The 14124-nt window shown below is 38.6% G+C and overlaps 1 protein-coding gene and 1 non-coding gene across 8 annotated transcripts in view; both read left to right on the top strand.

The window, feature by feature from the left end:
- LOC101673194 (LRP2 binding protein) overlaps positions 1 to 14124 on the top strand; it is a 40800-nt gene that overhangs the window by 14532 nt on the left and 12144 nt on the right. For 5 of the 7 annotated variants that reach the window (XR_199819.3, XM_013058990.2, XM_004757748.3 and 2 more), the window contains 3 exons: positions 114 to 240; positions 985 to 1097; positions 4210 to 4323. Coding sequence is in view for 6 of the 7 variants with exons in the window: in XM_004757748.3 (XP_004757805.1) it covers positions 114 to 240; positions 985 to 1097; positions 4210 to 4323 (354 nt within the window). In the remaining variant the exon portion in view is untranslated. Of the gene's footprint in view, positions 1 to 113; positions 241 to 984; positions 1098 to 4209; positions 4324 to 14124 lie in introns of those variants that run through there. The other 2 variants (XM_004757753.3, XM_045069432.1) reach the window with 2 other exon arrangements.
- LOC123388986 lies at positions 7493 to 7599 on the top strand. The gene has a single exon (XR_006603506.1). It is a non-coding gene; the product is annotated as a U6 spliceosomal RNA (small nuclear RNA).

Below are 14124 nucleotides of genomic sequence, written 5' to 3'. Positions count from 1 at the left end.
CTGCATTTTATGAGTGCCGACTGAGAGTGGAATCTTTTTGCATTTTTTTCTGGAGGAAGACATTTCTACCATCTTGTTTTTTGTTTTTTTTTTTTTTTTATTCTTGTTTACAGAATACACATTGTGGAAACAGGATGAAGTTGACCAGTGAAAAGTTGCCCAAGAACCCTTTTTATACTTCTCTATCCCGGTATGGTGCTAAGAACCCAAAATTCTTCCAATGGAGGAAGGAAAAGACTGGTACATTCTGATAATATTCTCACTAAAAGTCAGTTTTGTACACCAGAGCAAAAAACACAAGAAATAGGAGCCTAAACTGCTGTGAAGGAACTGGTTAACTTTCTAATCCTTTCTAGATTTCCTGCAGGAATCTGAGAAATTGCTGCTCACCTGGTAACCAATCCTCAGTAGAGAAGTCTCATAATTAGATTCCAATCCTGATTTTACTCTTAAGACTTTAGGACACCCTTCAAAAAAAAAAAAAAAAAGACTTTAGGACACCCTTCTGCAAAAGAGAAGCCAGATGTCACTTCTGTTAAAGAAAACAATGCCACACTTTACTTCAACTCGGCATTGAAAGCTACCACTTTGTTTCCATAGATTTACAGATATTAAATTGGGAATGGCACTAGCTCATTTGGTTAGAGTAGATCTAATTAACGCTCAAATTAAGAATTTCACTCATCCACAGGGTAGCTTTGCCTAAAGATCTGCACACAGACTGCGGTGCTCAAGCTCCCATTAGTAAACCAGGTGGGCTTGGAAACCAATAAGCATTTTATTTTATGATTATACCAGGTGCAGTGTTAGGTGCTGTCATCATCTTTTTCCCTTGAGGTAATAAGGAGGCCAGTTTTATAAATGAGAACCAGGAAGGAAACTAGTATAAACAGTGCCAGATGAGTTCTATATAATTCACGACTTCAAGAGTGGAAATTCATATCATAGGGATAAAGATGGAATTCTTTACCTTTTTAAAACCAGATCGTTACAGCCATGAGAATTTGGTGGATAAGGCATTGCAGCTCTTGAAGGAAAGAATAAGAAGAGGGGATGCTATGGCATATTTTCTCCGAGGCCAACTATATTTTGAAGAGGTATTATTTCCTGCTTGGTTTTTTTTTTCTCATTTTTTAAAATGTCTTTAAATTCAGTTTAGTTAACATATAGCATATTATTAGTTTCAGGGGTACAATTTAGTGATTCATCAGTTACATAGAAGACCCAGTGCTCATTACATCACTCACCCAGTTACTCCTTAATGTCCCTCACCCCGTTACTCCCTCCCCCCATCCCCTTTCCCTCCAGCAACCCTCGGTTTGTCCCATAGAGGTAAGAGTCTCTTATGGTTTATCTCCCTCTCTGTTTTTTTTTTCTATTTCATTTTTCCCAGTTTTCATTTCATATAATGCTGTTGTAGGATCCTCATTGCAAAATTACCTGTAGAGTTCCTTTATGCAGAGGGAATTCTGGTAAATTCCATAGGTATGGTTATGGCTTTAAGCACAAGATTAGGGAGATATTTGACCTTCCTCCATAAAAGTCATTCTAATAAAAGTCATTTATAGGAGTCATTCCGGTATATAATCCATTCTCACATTAGAAATTAAAAATATCACTTTTATATTTTTGCCCCAAATAATATCATTTATAAATTCTTTTCCTATGAATAACAACTAAAGACGCTGATTCTTACCTAGCACTTAGAGGCTTCATATGTTCCTCTCCAGAGGTAGGAGGGTAGCTGCCCTCTTTCTCCACATTACACTGAGGCATCCTGAGGCACAGATGTAGGCGAAACTGTGTAAAACATATAATATATATAACAGCAGTCCTTCATTGACCCCCACGGGGACATGTGGAAACGGACCAGCTGTCCCCAATCCCTTCACCACTCACTGACTATTTGGGCAGCTGTTAACCTCTATCCCACTTACCCCTAAATCTGATTGCCCCATCATTCCTTCTGACGACAAATATTTGTTGAGGGCTCATCATGCACCTGTCACCATGAGGCTAGCATAGGTTAAGAGAATGATCTCTCAGCTCGGGGCATCAGGTAGTATGATTCCTAGTACTTGTTAACTGTGCAGCCTTGGACACAAAGACTTTACCTCTTAGAGTCTCAGTTTCTTCGTCTGTAAAAGGTGGGTAATGTGTGTTTCCTAGAGCCACTGTAAGGATGTATTCATTGTAGAAGTATTACTAACAGGGCCTGGCACCTAATATGTGTTTTATAGGTGTTAACTATTATGATGCTCAGTTCAGACCATATCATGATGAGGGGACCAGAATAGTCCCCATTTCATGAAACTTAGTCTACTAGAGGAAGGAAATAAATGAATACATCATTACAAATAAGAAGGAGTACTATGAGAGCAGTTAACTGGGTAAGTTAAGAGATTAACTTAGGAGAGGGTGGAAAGACCTGTGTTTAAAACTAATTTGAAGAGGGTCCCCTGGGTGACTCTGCTGGTTAAGTGTCTGCTTTCAGCTCGGGTCATGATTCCGGATCCCAGGATCAAGCCTTGTATCGGGTTCCCTGCTCAGCAGGGGGTCTACTTCTCCCTCTCCCTCTCCTCCCCCCCTGCTGTTCCTGCTCTCACTCGTTCATGCTCTCTCCAGTGAATAAATGATCTTAAAAAAAAAAAAAAGAGAGAGAAACTAATTTGAAAAAAATGAAATGAGCAGTGCAAACAGCCCAGTGCAAGTGCATCCCAGGCAAAGGGGAGAAAATGCAGTGTTTCAGAGATGAAGGCGTGCTCTGTGAGCTCTAGAAATTGAGACCAATGTGGTAACAAGCAAGGCAGAGAATGGCTTTAGATCAGCTTTGTTTAAATTGTAATAAGAAAACACTCAAGTGTCTTGAGTCCATGATGAACAGATTAGAAGGCAGGCATGAAACCAAGACCAGTTGAGGGGGAAATCATACTACTTCAAGCAAGAGAGGATGCTGGTCTTGACCAGAATGGTGCAGTGGAAGCTGGGTCCTGGATTTACTTTGGAGACACAAATAATAGCATCATGGACTGAAAAGTAGAGGAATGGGGAGGGTGACTATTGAGAAGATAGTCAAGAGTTCAGGTTTCATACACATGGTGTTTCGGATGTCCGTTGTCATCTATGTAGACAGGTTTCAAAGTAGAAACTTACACATTAAGAGTCTAGGTCTCCAAGGAGAAGTCTGGGTTGAAAATATATATTTAAGATTTTCCAGCATGTAGATGGTATTAAAAATCACGAAAACTAAAAGGACCTCCTTTCTCTTTCTTCCTATAGCATATTCTAACTTTTCCAGCTCCCTCACATCTCGGCCAATCATTAGCCAGAAAGGAGAATGAGTCTTAACAGCTAGGTTATTAACTCATTATTATGTGTTCTTTAAAATCAGTATTTATTAGTATTTTGGTGCAGTTTTAATTGGTTTTGTCAATTTGTTGATTCATTATAGTTTATAAAAAAAGGATTTCAGTGGCTGTTGTGCCTTCCAGAAGTTGCTTTTCTCTGGTCTGCTCTCCCTAAGTAATAACTTTCCAGTTTAGTAACAGACTTTCTTTCCATGATTACAAAGGATTCAGTCTTTAGTGCAAGATATTTTCCCTTGTGGAGTAAGATATCAGCCCCATTACTCCCTCACACCATAGCTTCAGATCATAGCACTGTTGAGGAGCCTCAAAACATGCAGGTTTCCAAAGGAAGCCTGGGAGAAAGATAATTTTAGAGAATCACATTTGTTGTTTCATGTCTTCTCCCTAGCTGGAGAACTGCAACCCTGGAGGACATGAACCATCCAAGTAGTGGATAATTAATGATAGTGAATATCCTGATGTTCACATTTTCTCTGATGCTCTGGCCCCAGCTCTGAAGTTTCTCGTACTCCAGAAGTGGTGAGGGTATATGGTAGGATGGATTCAAGAGGGCTGCGCTATCACTTCAAGAGAAGTTTGGCATATCCAAAAATAAGAGTGAAAGCAAAAGAGAAATCTTACCCAGATTCTTCCTGGTCACCCTCAGTTGCCATACTCACATCTATTTAATTGATTTTATAGTGCACTGACTATTGTCGATGCCATACTTGCAAATTCCATAAATTTGTTGCCGTCTTTTGTTATATTTGGTGCTCCTAGCCAGATTTAAGTGGGAATTAAGTATTTGGGATTACCTTAAGGTAATAATGAAAGTAATTCAATATTTCCTGGGAGCTTTTAGGGATGGTATGAAGAAGCATTAGAACAGTTCGAAGAAATCAAGGAGAAAGACCATCAAGCAACTTACCAGCTAGGAGTGATGTATTATGATGGGCTGGGGACACCTACAGATGCTGTAAGTTACTGTTTTGTTTACGGTCTCTAAAGATCTCATAGTTAACGGATTACTTGATAGAATTAAAATTATATTTTAATAATATATTTCTATACTTATACTTTAATAATATCTATCCTTTTAGTATTTAAGGTATAGCAGTAGGCATTTTTACATTTATGTGAAACACAAAATTTCTTTTCACCCCCTCCTTGCTAATATTGACTGTCAATAACACTTTTGTTTTAAAATGTTTTCCTTTATTTTAAAAATTTATTCCATGGGGAAAGTTAGAAAATAAGCAAAATAGGATCACCAAATTCTACTGTCAAATATGACCCTGGTTATTATTTTAAAGTATATGCTTCCATGTATTACCCCATGCAAAAAATTATATATATATATATTTGTGTGTGTACGTTTTTTTCAAGGTAGGGCCGTACTATATATGTTTTTTATATCCTTTTTCTCCTAACAATGTATTTTGAATATCCTTCTCCTTGTCAATAAATATGATCTATATTATTATTTAAATACCTGCATAATTGATGTGTATCAATATTTTAGACCTCATTTATTTATGCATGCTTGAAGATAAAAGAAAGAATAAACTGAGCTATGAGGTTTGGAGATCAGTTTTATAATTTTTTCTATTCCTTATGGGCTTTATTATTTATTTATTTATTTATTATGTCTCCTCTTACAAGGAAATTTCACATACTATCAAATAGAGATTGGGAATTTACTTTTAAATTTTTCAAAGATGCTCAAAAGTTCATTTCTCTGTGTTCATTAGCAAAACTGCTCTATCCATAATGGTCTATTAACAATTTGTGAAAAGTCACAGGCTTTCTAATCTTCACTTCACTGCTTATAAGCAGAATGGTCTTGGGGAGATTATTTCTGGACTCCAGTTTCCACATTTGTAAAATTAGGACAAATAAACCCAAGTTAGAGATACCTCTGTCATTTCCCCACACCCTTGGCCATCCTGGATAACTGAGCACAGCACCCTTAATAGTTGAATCCAGACATAGCGCAGGACTTTTATCAATACATAGCTTGAAGGTGACATTACCACTGGAGGCAGCACACAAAATAAAACCCGTCCATCTAACTCGCAGAGTTGTCAAGAGACTGAATAACTTCTAAAGGAAGGCACGTGTCTTCTTTCCTGACTTGGTGTTGTATAAAGTTAACAATGGGGACTACACTTTAATTCCTGAAATTCTTCATTTGTACTCTGTTGTAATCATAGCACATGAAATAAGTAAATGATGAAAAAAAGGAATATTTCCATTAAATACAAGATATTTTATTTTAAACTATTTATAATTTAGCCTGTTAAAAACACAGTAACATGTCGAATGCAGGACTACATTGCCCTTATTGTGAATTGAACACAGTTGACCATACCCCTCTTGAAACATCTTCCTCTTGGTATCTAAGATTCTCTCCCATGCTTTAAAAAACTCTTACCATCATCTTCTACTGTTTGGGGGGTTCTTTGTTGTTGTTTTAAAGGTTTTATTTATTTATTTATTTGATAGAGCACAAGCAGGGGGAGTGGCAGGCAGCAGGAGGAGGAGAAGCAGACTCCCCACTGAACAGTGAGCCCAGTTCGGGGCTCAATCCCAGGACCCTGGAATCATGACCTGAGCTGAAGGCAGAGGCTTAACCAGCTGAGCCACCCAGGCACCCCAATCTTCCATCAAACCTTGTATGTGTCTGGAATACAACTTTCCTTCTTCATCTCTTCATAGCCTCCCCTGTCCTTTGCTAGCTGCTTCTCTCCTAAGTGTTGAAGTATGTCAGAACCTAGGTCCCTGGGCACCTGGGTGACCATGCTCTCTCTGCCTGCCTCTCTGCCTACTTGTGATCTCTCTGTCAAATAAATAAATAAAATCTTTGAGGGGGAAAAAAAAAGAACAACAACCTAGGCCTCTGCTGCCCCCACTTACTCTCTCAGCTCATCCTGCCCCATGGCTAACACTCCCTAGACTTCACAAAGATGTCCAGATTGTTGTCTTCACACCAGAGCCTCCTGCTGAGATCCATACCACCAACTGCCTGTCTCTCCCTAGATAAGTAAGCATCTCTCAGGTCCTTTGAACTCACCTCTAGTTCACCTACAACCCCGATGCTTAAAACACACATAGATCCTACCACTTAAGACAGTGGCGTTTCTTTGTGCACTGGTACCGTTCATGGGGGTCATCATCATCAATGGAGTTGCCTTAAAAGACACAAAAGCAGCTTAAAAAATATCCGCCTCTGTTTTTCGCGCCGTGAGCACCTGCTCTACCATCCCCGAGGTGTGTACTCTTGTGACTTATCCAGCTCTAGTTTAGTTGGATTCATTGTATTCTTTACTCATTCCTTCATTCCACAAACATTTACAAGGCAGGAAGAGCCTGAGATGCTTGGGGAAGCAAAGGTCAGTACGAAGAGGAGCGCATAGTCTGAGGAAAACTACGAGTGCAGTTGTGAGTCCTGGACAGAGACAGGTGCGTGTGCTAGGCACAAGGCGGGACTTGTTTTCACAGAGCCGCTGACAGGTGCTGATGCTCAGGACACAAGAACAGCTCATAAGGTCGGGACTGGCATTCGGACGGAGGGAACAACATGAGGCTAAGTTGGTTAAACATCTCCCTTCAGCTCAGGGTCCATCCCAGGGTCCTGGGATCCAGCCCCAAATCGGGCTCCCTGCTCAACGGGGAGCCTGCTTCTCCCTCTGACCCTCCCCCGTCTCATGCGCTCAAATAAATAAATAAAATCTTTACCAAAAAAAAAAAGGGAGAGAGAGATCATCTGTCTCAAATTCTGCTGTGGTGAGTTTAATGGAAACTGAGCACTTAGAATTAGGCACATTAAGATGAATCTCACTAGACAGACTGACCAGCCTTTGCAGTGGAATGGTAAGGGCCGCAGGCCAAGGGGGCTGGGGAGACTGCCGGGGAGAAGGCAGACAGAAGCACTGAGTTTTACCATAAAGCAGAACAGATGCATATGCAATAACAAAGGGATCATGGACTCGAGGGGGCATCCCCCCAGAACAGAGATGCCACAGTATATTTGTAAGTCGATACACGAGATCTAGTATAGAGGGAAAAAATGATGAGCTGGGTAAATTCACGGATTTGGTGTTTCTTTTGATTTTCTATTTTCTCAGTGCAGAAAGTGAAGCCATATGCTTGCTTCAGCAGTATGTGTACTAAAATTGGAAGGACAGAAAAAATTAGCATAGTCTCTGTGTACAAAGATGACATACAAAGTCTTGAACCACTCCATTTTTTTTTAAATAAAAATATAAAAATTTTAAAAAGGTGAAGCCATGAACTGAGAATGAGGGAAAGGGCAGGGAGCAGTAGAAGTGCGAAGACAAAGGATAAAGTCTGAAATCGTATCTTCTCTACCAGGTAAGTGGGCCAGATAATTGATGAGACAAATTGATAGTACTGTTTGCCAGGGCGGAGAGCTCGCTCTGAAATGTGTGATCACGAGTTTAAAGAAGGACCATGCTCAGCTGCTTGAGTGCAGCTGAGTAGGCAGAGAAGGCCAAAGAGGGAAACAGGAACAAAGACATGAGTATGGCCACAGATACAGAATCAGCCGAAAATATGGGAATTAAGAACATGAAGAAGTGGAGGAGCCAGAAGGTTAGCAGATTCAATGGGTTGGCATAGGGCAACTCCAAACAGAATGGCTCGAATGTGATTACATATGGAGGCCAGAGGAGCATAAAGATGGCCTCTGCAGGTCCCTCCTCACCTAGACTGACACTGTTAGCTTGATTATACTCTTAACCTGCAGTAAAGGGCCAAAGAGCCCACTCTTAATTTTTATCGCTTTCTTTTATTAATTTCCCAAGTTGTTCTTGATACTCATTTGGTCCAGAGGCTGACTGAACTGTATATACTTGGCGCGGTAGATTTGAACCGTTTTCTTCAGGGAGCATTCACAGGTCGTTATTACCCGCACAGAAATAATGATCACACACACTGCCGTATCTGAGGAAGCTACAAATGCAACCTGGAAATAGCACTGGGGGAAAACGGGTAAAGCAACCAAATTTTTGGCTGAGATAAAATTGTGGTGTGGACAAGTTTACCTATGTAGCCTTTCTCTTCCTGTTTCATAGAATCCGAAAAAGGTTTTTAAATACTTTCCATAGCATCAGGCAGTAAACACTGGAATGTAATTCAGTGCCAGACTGCAGGAGCTTATGAAATTCACTGTCTCTCGTCAGGCAGCAGCGCTGGTTTCCCAGAGACACCACTTTCCTAAGTCTTACCTCTAACCACTCCCCAGATTTAACTTTGTGTATTAAATGTAATCAGAATCAAATTCCCTATGAGATTTTTTTATGGCATGTGGCAAGCTGATTAAAGAATTCATATGAAGGAGCAAAAAGCCAAATATATGTCTGTGGTACTTAAAGCAATGTAGTTTTTGGGTTTTGTTCAGGAATAAGGCAAAGAGCAAAAGAGTCCAGAAACAGATGGACACAGATATAGAAGTATTTAGTACATCATAAAATTGCTATTTCAACTCAGTGAGAAATGGTGATGAAACAATTTGATTGCCTTTTGAACTTATTTTCTAGTCATATTTTTTCTGATAGTTGCTCTAGAGATTACAGTATGCACTTTTAGCACAAGTTACATGGAGTTTATATAGAATTACTTCAGGTAAAACAAGAGAACCTTGAATAAGTGTGCTTTCATTTACCCACCCACCCCCAATCTTTAGTGTTGTCATAGTATACTTCTTAAATTTACGTTATATTATAAATCCCCAAATATAAAAGTGTAGTTTTTGCTTTAGTCATATCTTTTTTTTTTTTAAAGATTTTATTTATTTGTTTGACAGAGAGAGATCACAAGTAGGCAGAGAGGCAGGCAGAGAGAGAGAGAGGAGGAAGCAGGCTCCCCGCTGAGCAGAGCGCCCAACGCGGGACTCGATCCCAGGACTCTGAGATCATGACCTGAGCCGAAGGCAGTGGCTTAACCCACTGAGCCACCCAGGCACCCACTTTAGTCATATCTTTTGAAGAAACTAGGAGGAAAACAATTAGGTACACATATGTATATGTATATATGTGTGTATCCTTTTATATTTGTTACATACTTACCACTTCTGGAACTCTTTATTCCTTCCTATCAACCTGTGTAGACATCTGGCACTATGTTCTTTTCCTTTCAACCTGAAGAATTTCCTCTGAAGGGCACTTCTTATAGTACAGTTTGCAGATAATGAATTATCTCTGATTTTGGTAATCTAAAAATGTTGTTAATTTGCCTTTTTTTTTTTTTTGCTAAATCAGGAAGACAGCTTTTATTTTTGTCTGCATAGCATTGTTCCTTTTGGAACCAGAAGACGTCTTTTCTTTTTTTTTTTTAAATTAAATTTATTTATTTTCAGCATAACAGTATTCATTATTTTATCTGCCTTGACTTTTTATGAATTTTTTTGCTGGTCGAAGTTTTTCTTTTCCACATTTTAAAAATGCTGTTCTTGGGGCACCTGGGTGGCTCAGAGGGTTAAAGGCTCTGTCTTCGGCTCAGATCATGATCCTCAGGGTCCTGGGATCGAGCCCCACATTGGGCTCTCTGCTCAGCGGGGAGCCTGCTTCCTCTTCTCTCTCTGCCTGCCTCTCTGCCTACTTGTGATCTCTGTCAAATAAATAAATAAAACCTTAATAAATAAATAAATAAAAATAAAAATGCTGTTCTCAAATCTTCTGGCCTTCATTAATTCCCATGAGAAGTCACTCACTACTACTATTGTTGCCCCTGCCGTTTTTATTGAGATGTAATTAACATATAACATTGTATTAATTTAAGGTGTGTGTGTGCATACAAATACATATACATCACATCTTCTTTATCCATTCATCTATCTGTGGACATGTAAGTTGCTTCCATATCTTGGTTTTTATAAATAATTCTGCAATAAATGCAGAGACATATATATATTTTCAAATTACTATTTTCATTATGTTTGGGTAAATACCCAATAGTGGAATTATTCAACCATACGGTATTTCTATTTTTATTTTTTTGAGGAACCTACATACTGTTTTCCACAATAGCTGCACCGGTTTGCATTCCCACCAACAGTGCATAAATGTTCCTTTTTCTCTATATCCTCACCAACACTTGTTATTTCTTGTCTTTTTTATTTTAGCCATTCTGACAGGTGTGAAGTGATAGCTCATTGTAGTTTTGATTTGCATTTTCCTGATGATGAGGGATGTTGGGTATCTTTCCATTTGTCTGCTGGCCATCTTTAGGTCTTCTTTGGCAAAATGGCTATTCAGGTCTTATGCCCATTTTTAATTGGGTTATTTGTGTGTATGACAGAGTTGGGTAAGTTCTTTATATATTTTGAATATTAACTGCTTATCAGCTATACCATTTGCAAATAACTTCTCCATTCAGTAGATTTTTGGCTTTTTTCTTTTGGTGTGGTTTCCTTCACTGTGCTACAAAAGCTTTTTATTTTGAAGTAGTCTCAGTAGTTCATTTTGGCTTTTGTTTCCCTAGCTTTATGAGACATTATCTAGAAAAATGTTCTAATGGCCAACGTCAGAGAAAATACTGCCTGTTTTCTAGGAGTTTTATGGTTTCAAGTCTCACATATGAGTCTTTGGGCCTTTTTATTTTTGTGTGTGGTGTTAGAAAGTGGTTCAATTTCATTCTTTTACATGTAACTATCCGCTTTTCCCAGCAGCATTTATTGAAGAGACTGTCTTTCTCTCATGGTGTATTCTTGCTTCATTTGTCAGATTAATTGACCATATAATTGTGGGTTTACTACTGGGCTCTACCTCCTGTCCATTGATCTCTGTGTCTATTTTTGTGCCAATACCATACTGTTTTGATTACTATAGCTTTGGTAGTATACCTTGAAATCTGGAATTAAGATATCTCCAGCTTTGTTGCTCTTTATCAAGACTACTTTGCCAATTCAGGGTCTTTTGTGGATCCATGCAAATTTTAGTACTTTTTGTTCTACTTTTGTGAAAAATGTTGTTGGTATTTTGATAGGGATTGCACTGAATCTGTAGACTGCTTTGGGTAAGACAGACATTTTAACAATGTTGTCTTCCAACCCAGTAGTGTGGAATATCTTTCCATTTTGTTTGTGTCATCTTCAATTTCTTTAATCAGTGTTTTATAATTTTCACAGTATAGGTCTTCCACCTCTTTAGTTAAGTTTATTCCTATGTACTTTATTATCTTCTGTGCAACTGTAATTGGAAGTTTTGGAGTTTTTTTTAAGATTTTATTTTACAGTGAGCATGAGTGGGAGTGGAGGAGGGCAGAGGGAGAAGCAGATTCTCCACTGAGCAGGAAGCCTGACACAGGGCTCAATCCCAGGACCCCGAGATCATGACCTGAGCCGAAGGCAGAGGCTTAACTAACTGAGCCACCCAGGTGACCCATGTAAATGAGAGTTACTTAATTTCTTTTTCTGCTACTTTGTTATTAGAATGTAGACATACTACTAATTTCTGAGTATTAATTTTATATACTGAAACTTTGCTGATTTAATTTATGACTTCCAGTAGCTTTCTGTGGAGTTTTTAGGATTTTCTACATATAGTATCATTGTCATCTATAAACAGTGACAGTTTGCTTATTTAAAAAATGAATACTTCTTTTTCTTTTTTTTTTTTTTATGTATTTATTTGACAGAGAAATCACAAGTAGATGGAGAGGCAGGCAGAGAGAGAGGAGGAAGCAGGCTCCCTGCCGAGCAGAGAGCCCCATGCGGGACTCGATCCCAGGACCCTGAGATCATGACCTGAGCCGAAGGCAGCGGCTTAACCCACTGAGCCACCCAGGCGCCCCAATACTTCTTTTTCTTATCTGATTGCTGAGGCTAGGACTTCCAGTATTATGTTGAATACAAGTGGTAAGACTGGACATCCTTGTCTTATTCCTGATATTAGAAGAAAAGTTCTGTTTTTCACCAGCGAGTAAGATGTTAGCTGTGGAGTTTTCATATATAGCCTTTATTGTGTTGAGGTAAGCTTCCTCTAAACCTACTTTGTTGAGAGTTTTTATCATGAATGGATGTTGAGTTCTACCAGATGTTTTTTCTGTGTCTCTTGAGATGATCATATGATTTTTATCCTTTGTTTTGCTGATGTGATGTTATCACACTGATTTGTGAATATTGAAACATCCTTGCATCCCTGGAATAAATCCCACTTGATTTAATGTATTGTTGGATTCAGTTTGCTAATATTTTGTTGAGGATTTTTCCATCTATGTTCATCAGGAATATTAGTCTGCAGTTTTTTTTATGGTGTCTTTGTCTGGTTTTGGTATCAGTTAATGCTAGCATCACAGAATGTACATGGAAAGTTTCCTTCCTCTTCTATTGTTTTGGAATAGTTTGAGGGGGATAGGTATTATCTCTTCTTTAAATGTTTGGTAGAATTTACCTGTGAAGCCATCTGTTCCTTGACTTTTTTGTTAGTGTTTTACTGATTAAATTTCATTACTAGTAATGTTCGGATTTTTAATTTCTTCTTGATTTAGTTTCAGAAGATTGGATGATTCTAGGAATTTATTCAAGGTTGTTCAATTTATTGGCATATGTTTATCTTTTCAAGGAACTAGCTCTTGGTTTCATTGACATTTTTCTTCAGTCTTGTATTTATTTCTGCTCTGATCTTTATCCTTCCTTCTACAAACCTTGGGCTTTGTTTTTCTTTTTCTAGTTCCTTTAGGTGTAAGGTTAGATTGAGCTTTTTTCTTGTTTCTTGAGGTAGGCCTGTATCACTACATAATTTCCTCTTAGAACTGTCTTTGCTGTGTCCCAATATTTGGGGATATTGTGTTTTCATTTGCATTTGTCTCCACATACTTTGTTGATTTCTTCTTTGCTTTATTGACCCATGGTTGTTTCGTATCGTGTGATTTAACCTCCATGTGTATTCCCCACCCTTTTTTCTTCTGATTTATTTCTAGTTTCATACTGTTGTAGTCAGAAAAGATGCACAGTGTGATTTCAGTCTTCTGAAATACTAATTATGTAGTTGTTCTTCTGTATTTAATGCGTCATTTTTATCTGGCTGCTTTCAAAATTTCTTTGGCTTTCAGCAGGTTGACTATGATGTATGCCTAGGAACGCTACTTTGTGTTTATCCAGCCTGGGGTTCACTGAACTTCATGGATCCCTTCTATTTGCAGTTTTTAAGAATAATCTCTCCAGTAGGGAAGGAAAAAGCGAAACAAGATGGGATCGGGAGGGAGACAAACCATAGGAGACTCTTAATCTCATGAAGCAAACTGAGGGTTGCTGTGGGGTGGGGAGGTAGGGAGAGGGTAGCTGGGTTATGGACATTGGGGCAGGTATGTGCTATGGTGAGTGCTATGAAATGTGTAAGACTGATGAATCACAGACCTGTACCCTTGGGACAAATAATACATTATAGTTTAATTTAAGGAAAAAAAAAAAAAGAATAATCTCTCAACTTGTGTGTCCTCTGGTAAACTTTCCAGTGTCTTTAAAAAGTTGGGGAGCTTTTTGGAACCTACTTTAAAAAGTCGGTTATTTTTTAATGTTTGCTCCAGATTTAGACATTGCGATCTGTGGAAGGATTTACACAATCACATCACTTGACTACCAGTAAGCTCCCTCTTACTATTAGGTTTTGGGGAAAAGGCAAATACCCATGTGACACATTCACAAAAATAAATCCTTATAAATTGGGACTCACTAGAAGGCAAACATCTTTATTTTCTATTATTGTGGTGTTCAGCCAGCAACAGAACTTGGAGAGAGCAGTGAAGGATGAAAGCT

This window comes from Mustela putorius, unplaced genomic scaffold, assembly GCF_011764305.1.
Source record: "Mustela putorius furo isolate JIRA1106 unplaced genomic scaffold, ASM1176430v1.1 tig00003932_pilon_pilon_pilon:0A:0A, whole genome shotgun sequence".
NCBI classification, from domain to species: domain Eukaryota; kingdom Metazoa; phylum Chordata; class Mammalia; order Carnivora; family Mustelidae; genus Mustela; species Mustela putorius.
Note: the sequence above shows the minus strand (reverse complement) of the source record. Positions and strands in the feature narration are given on the sequence as shown.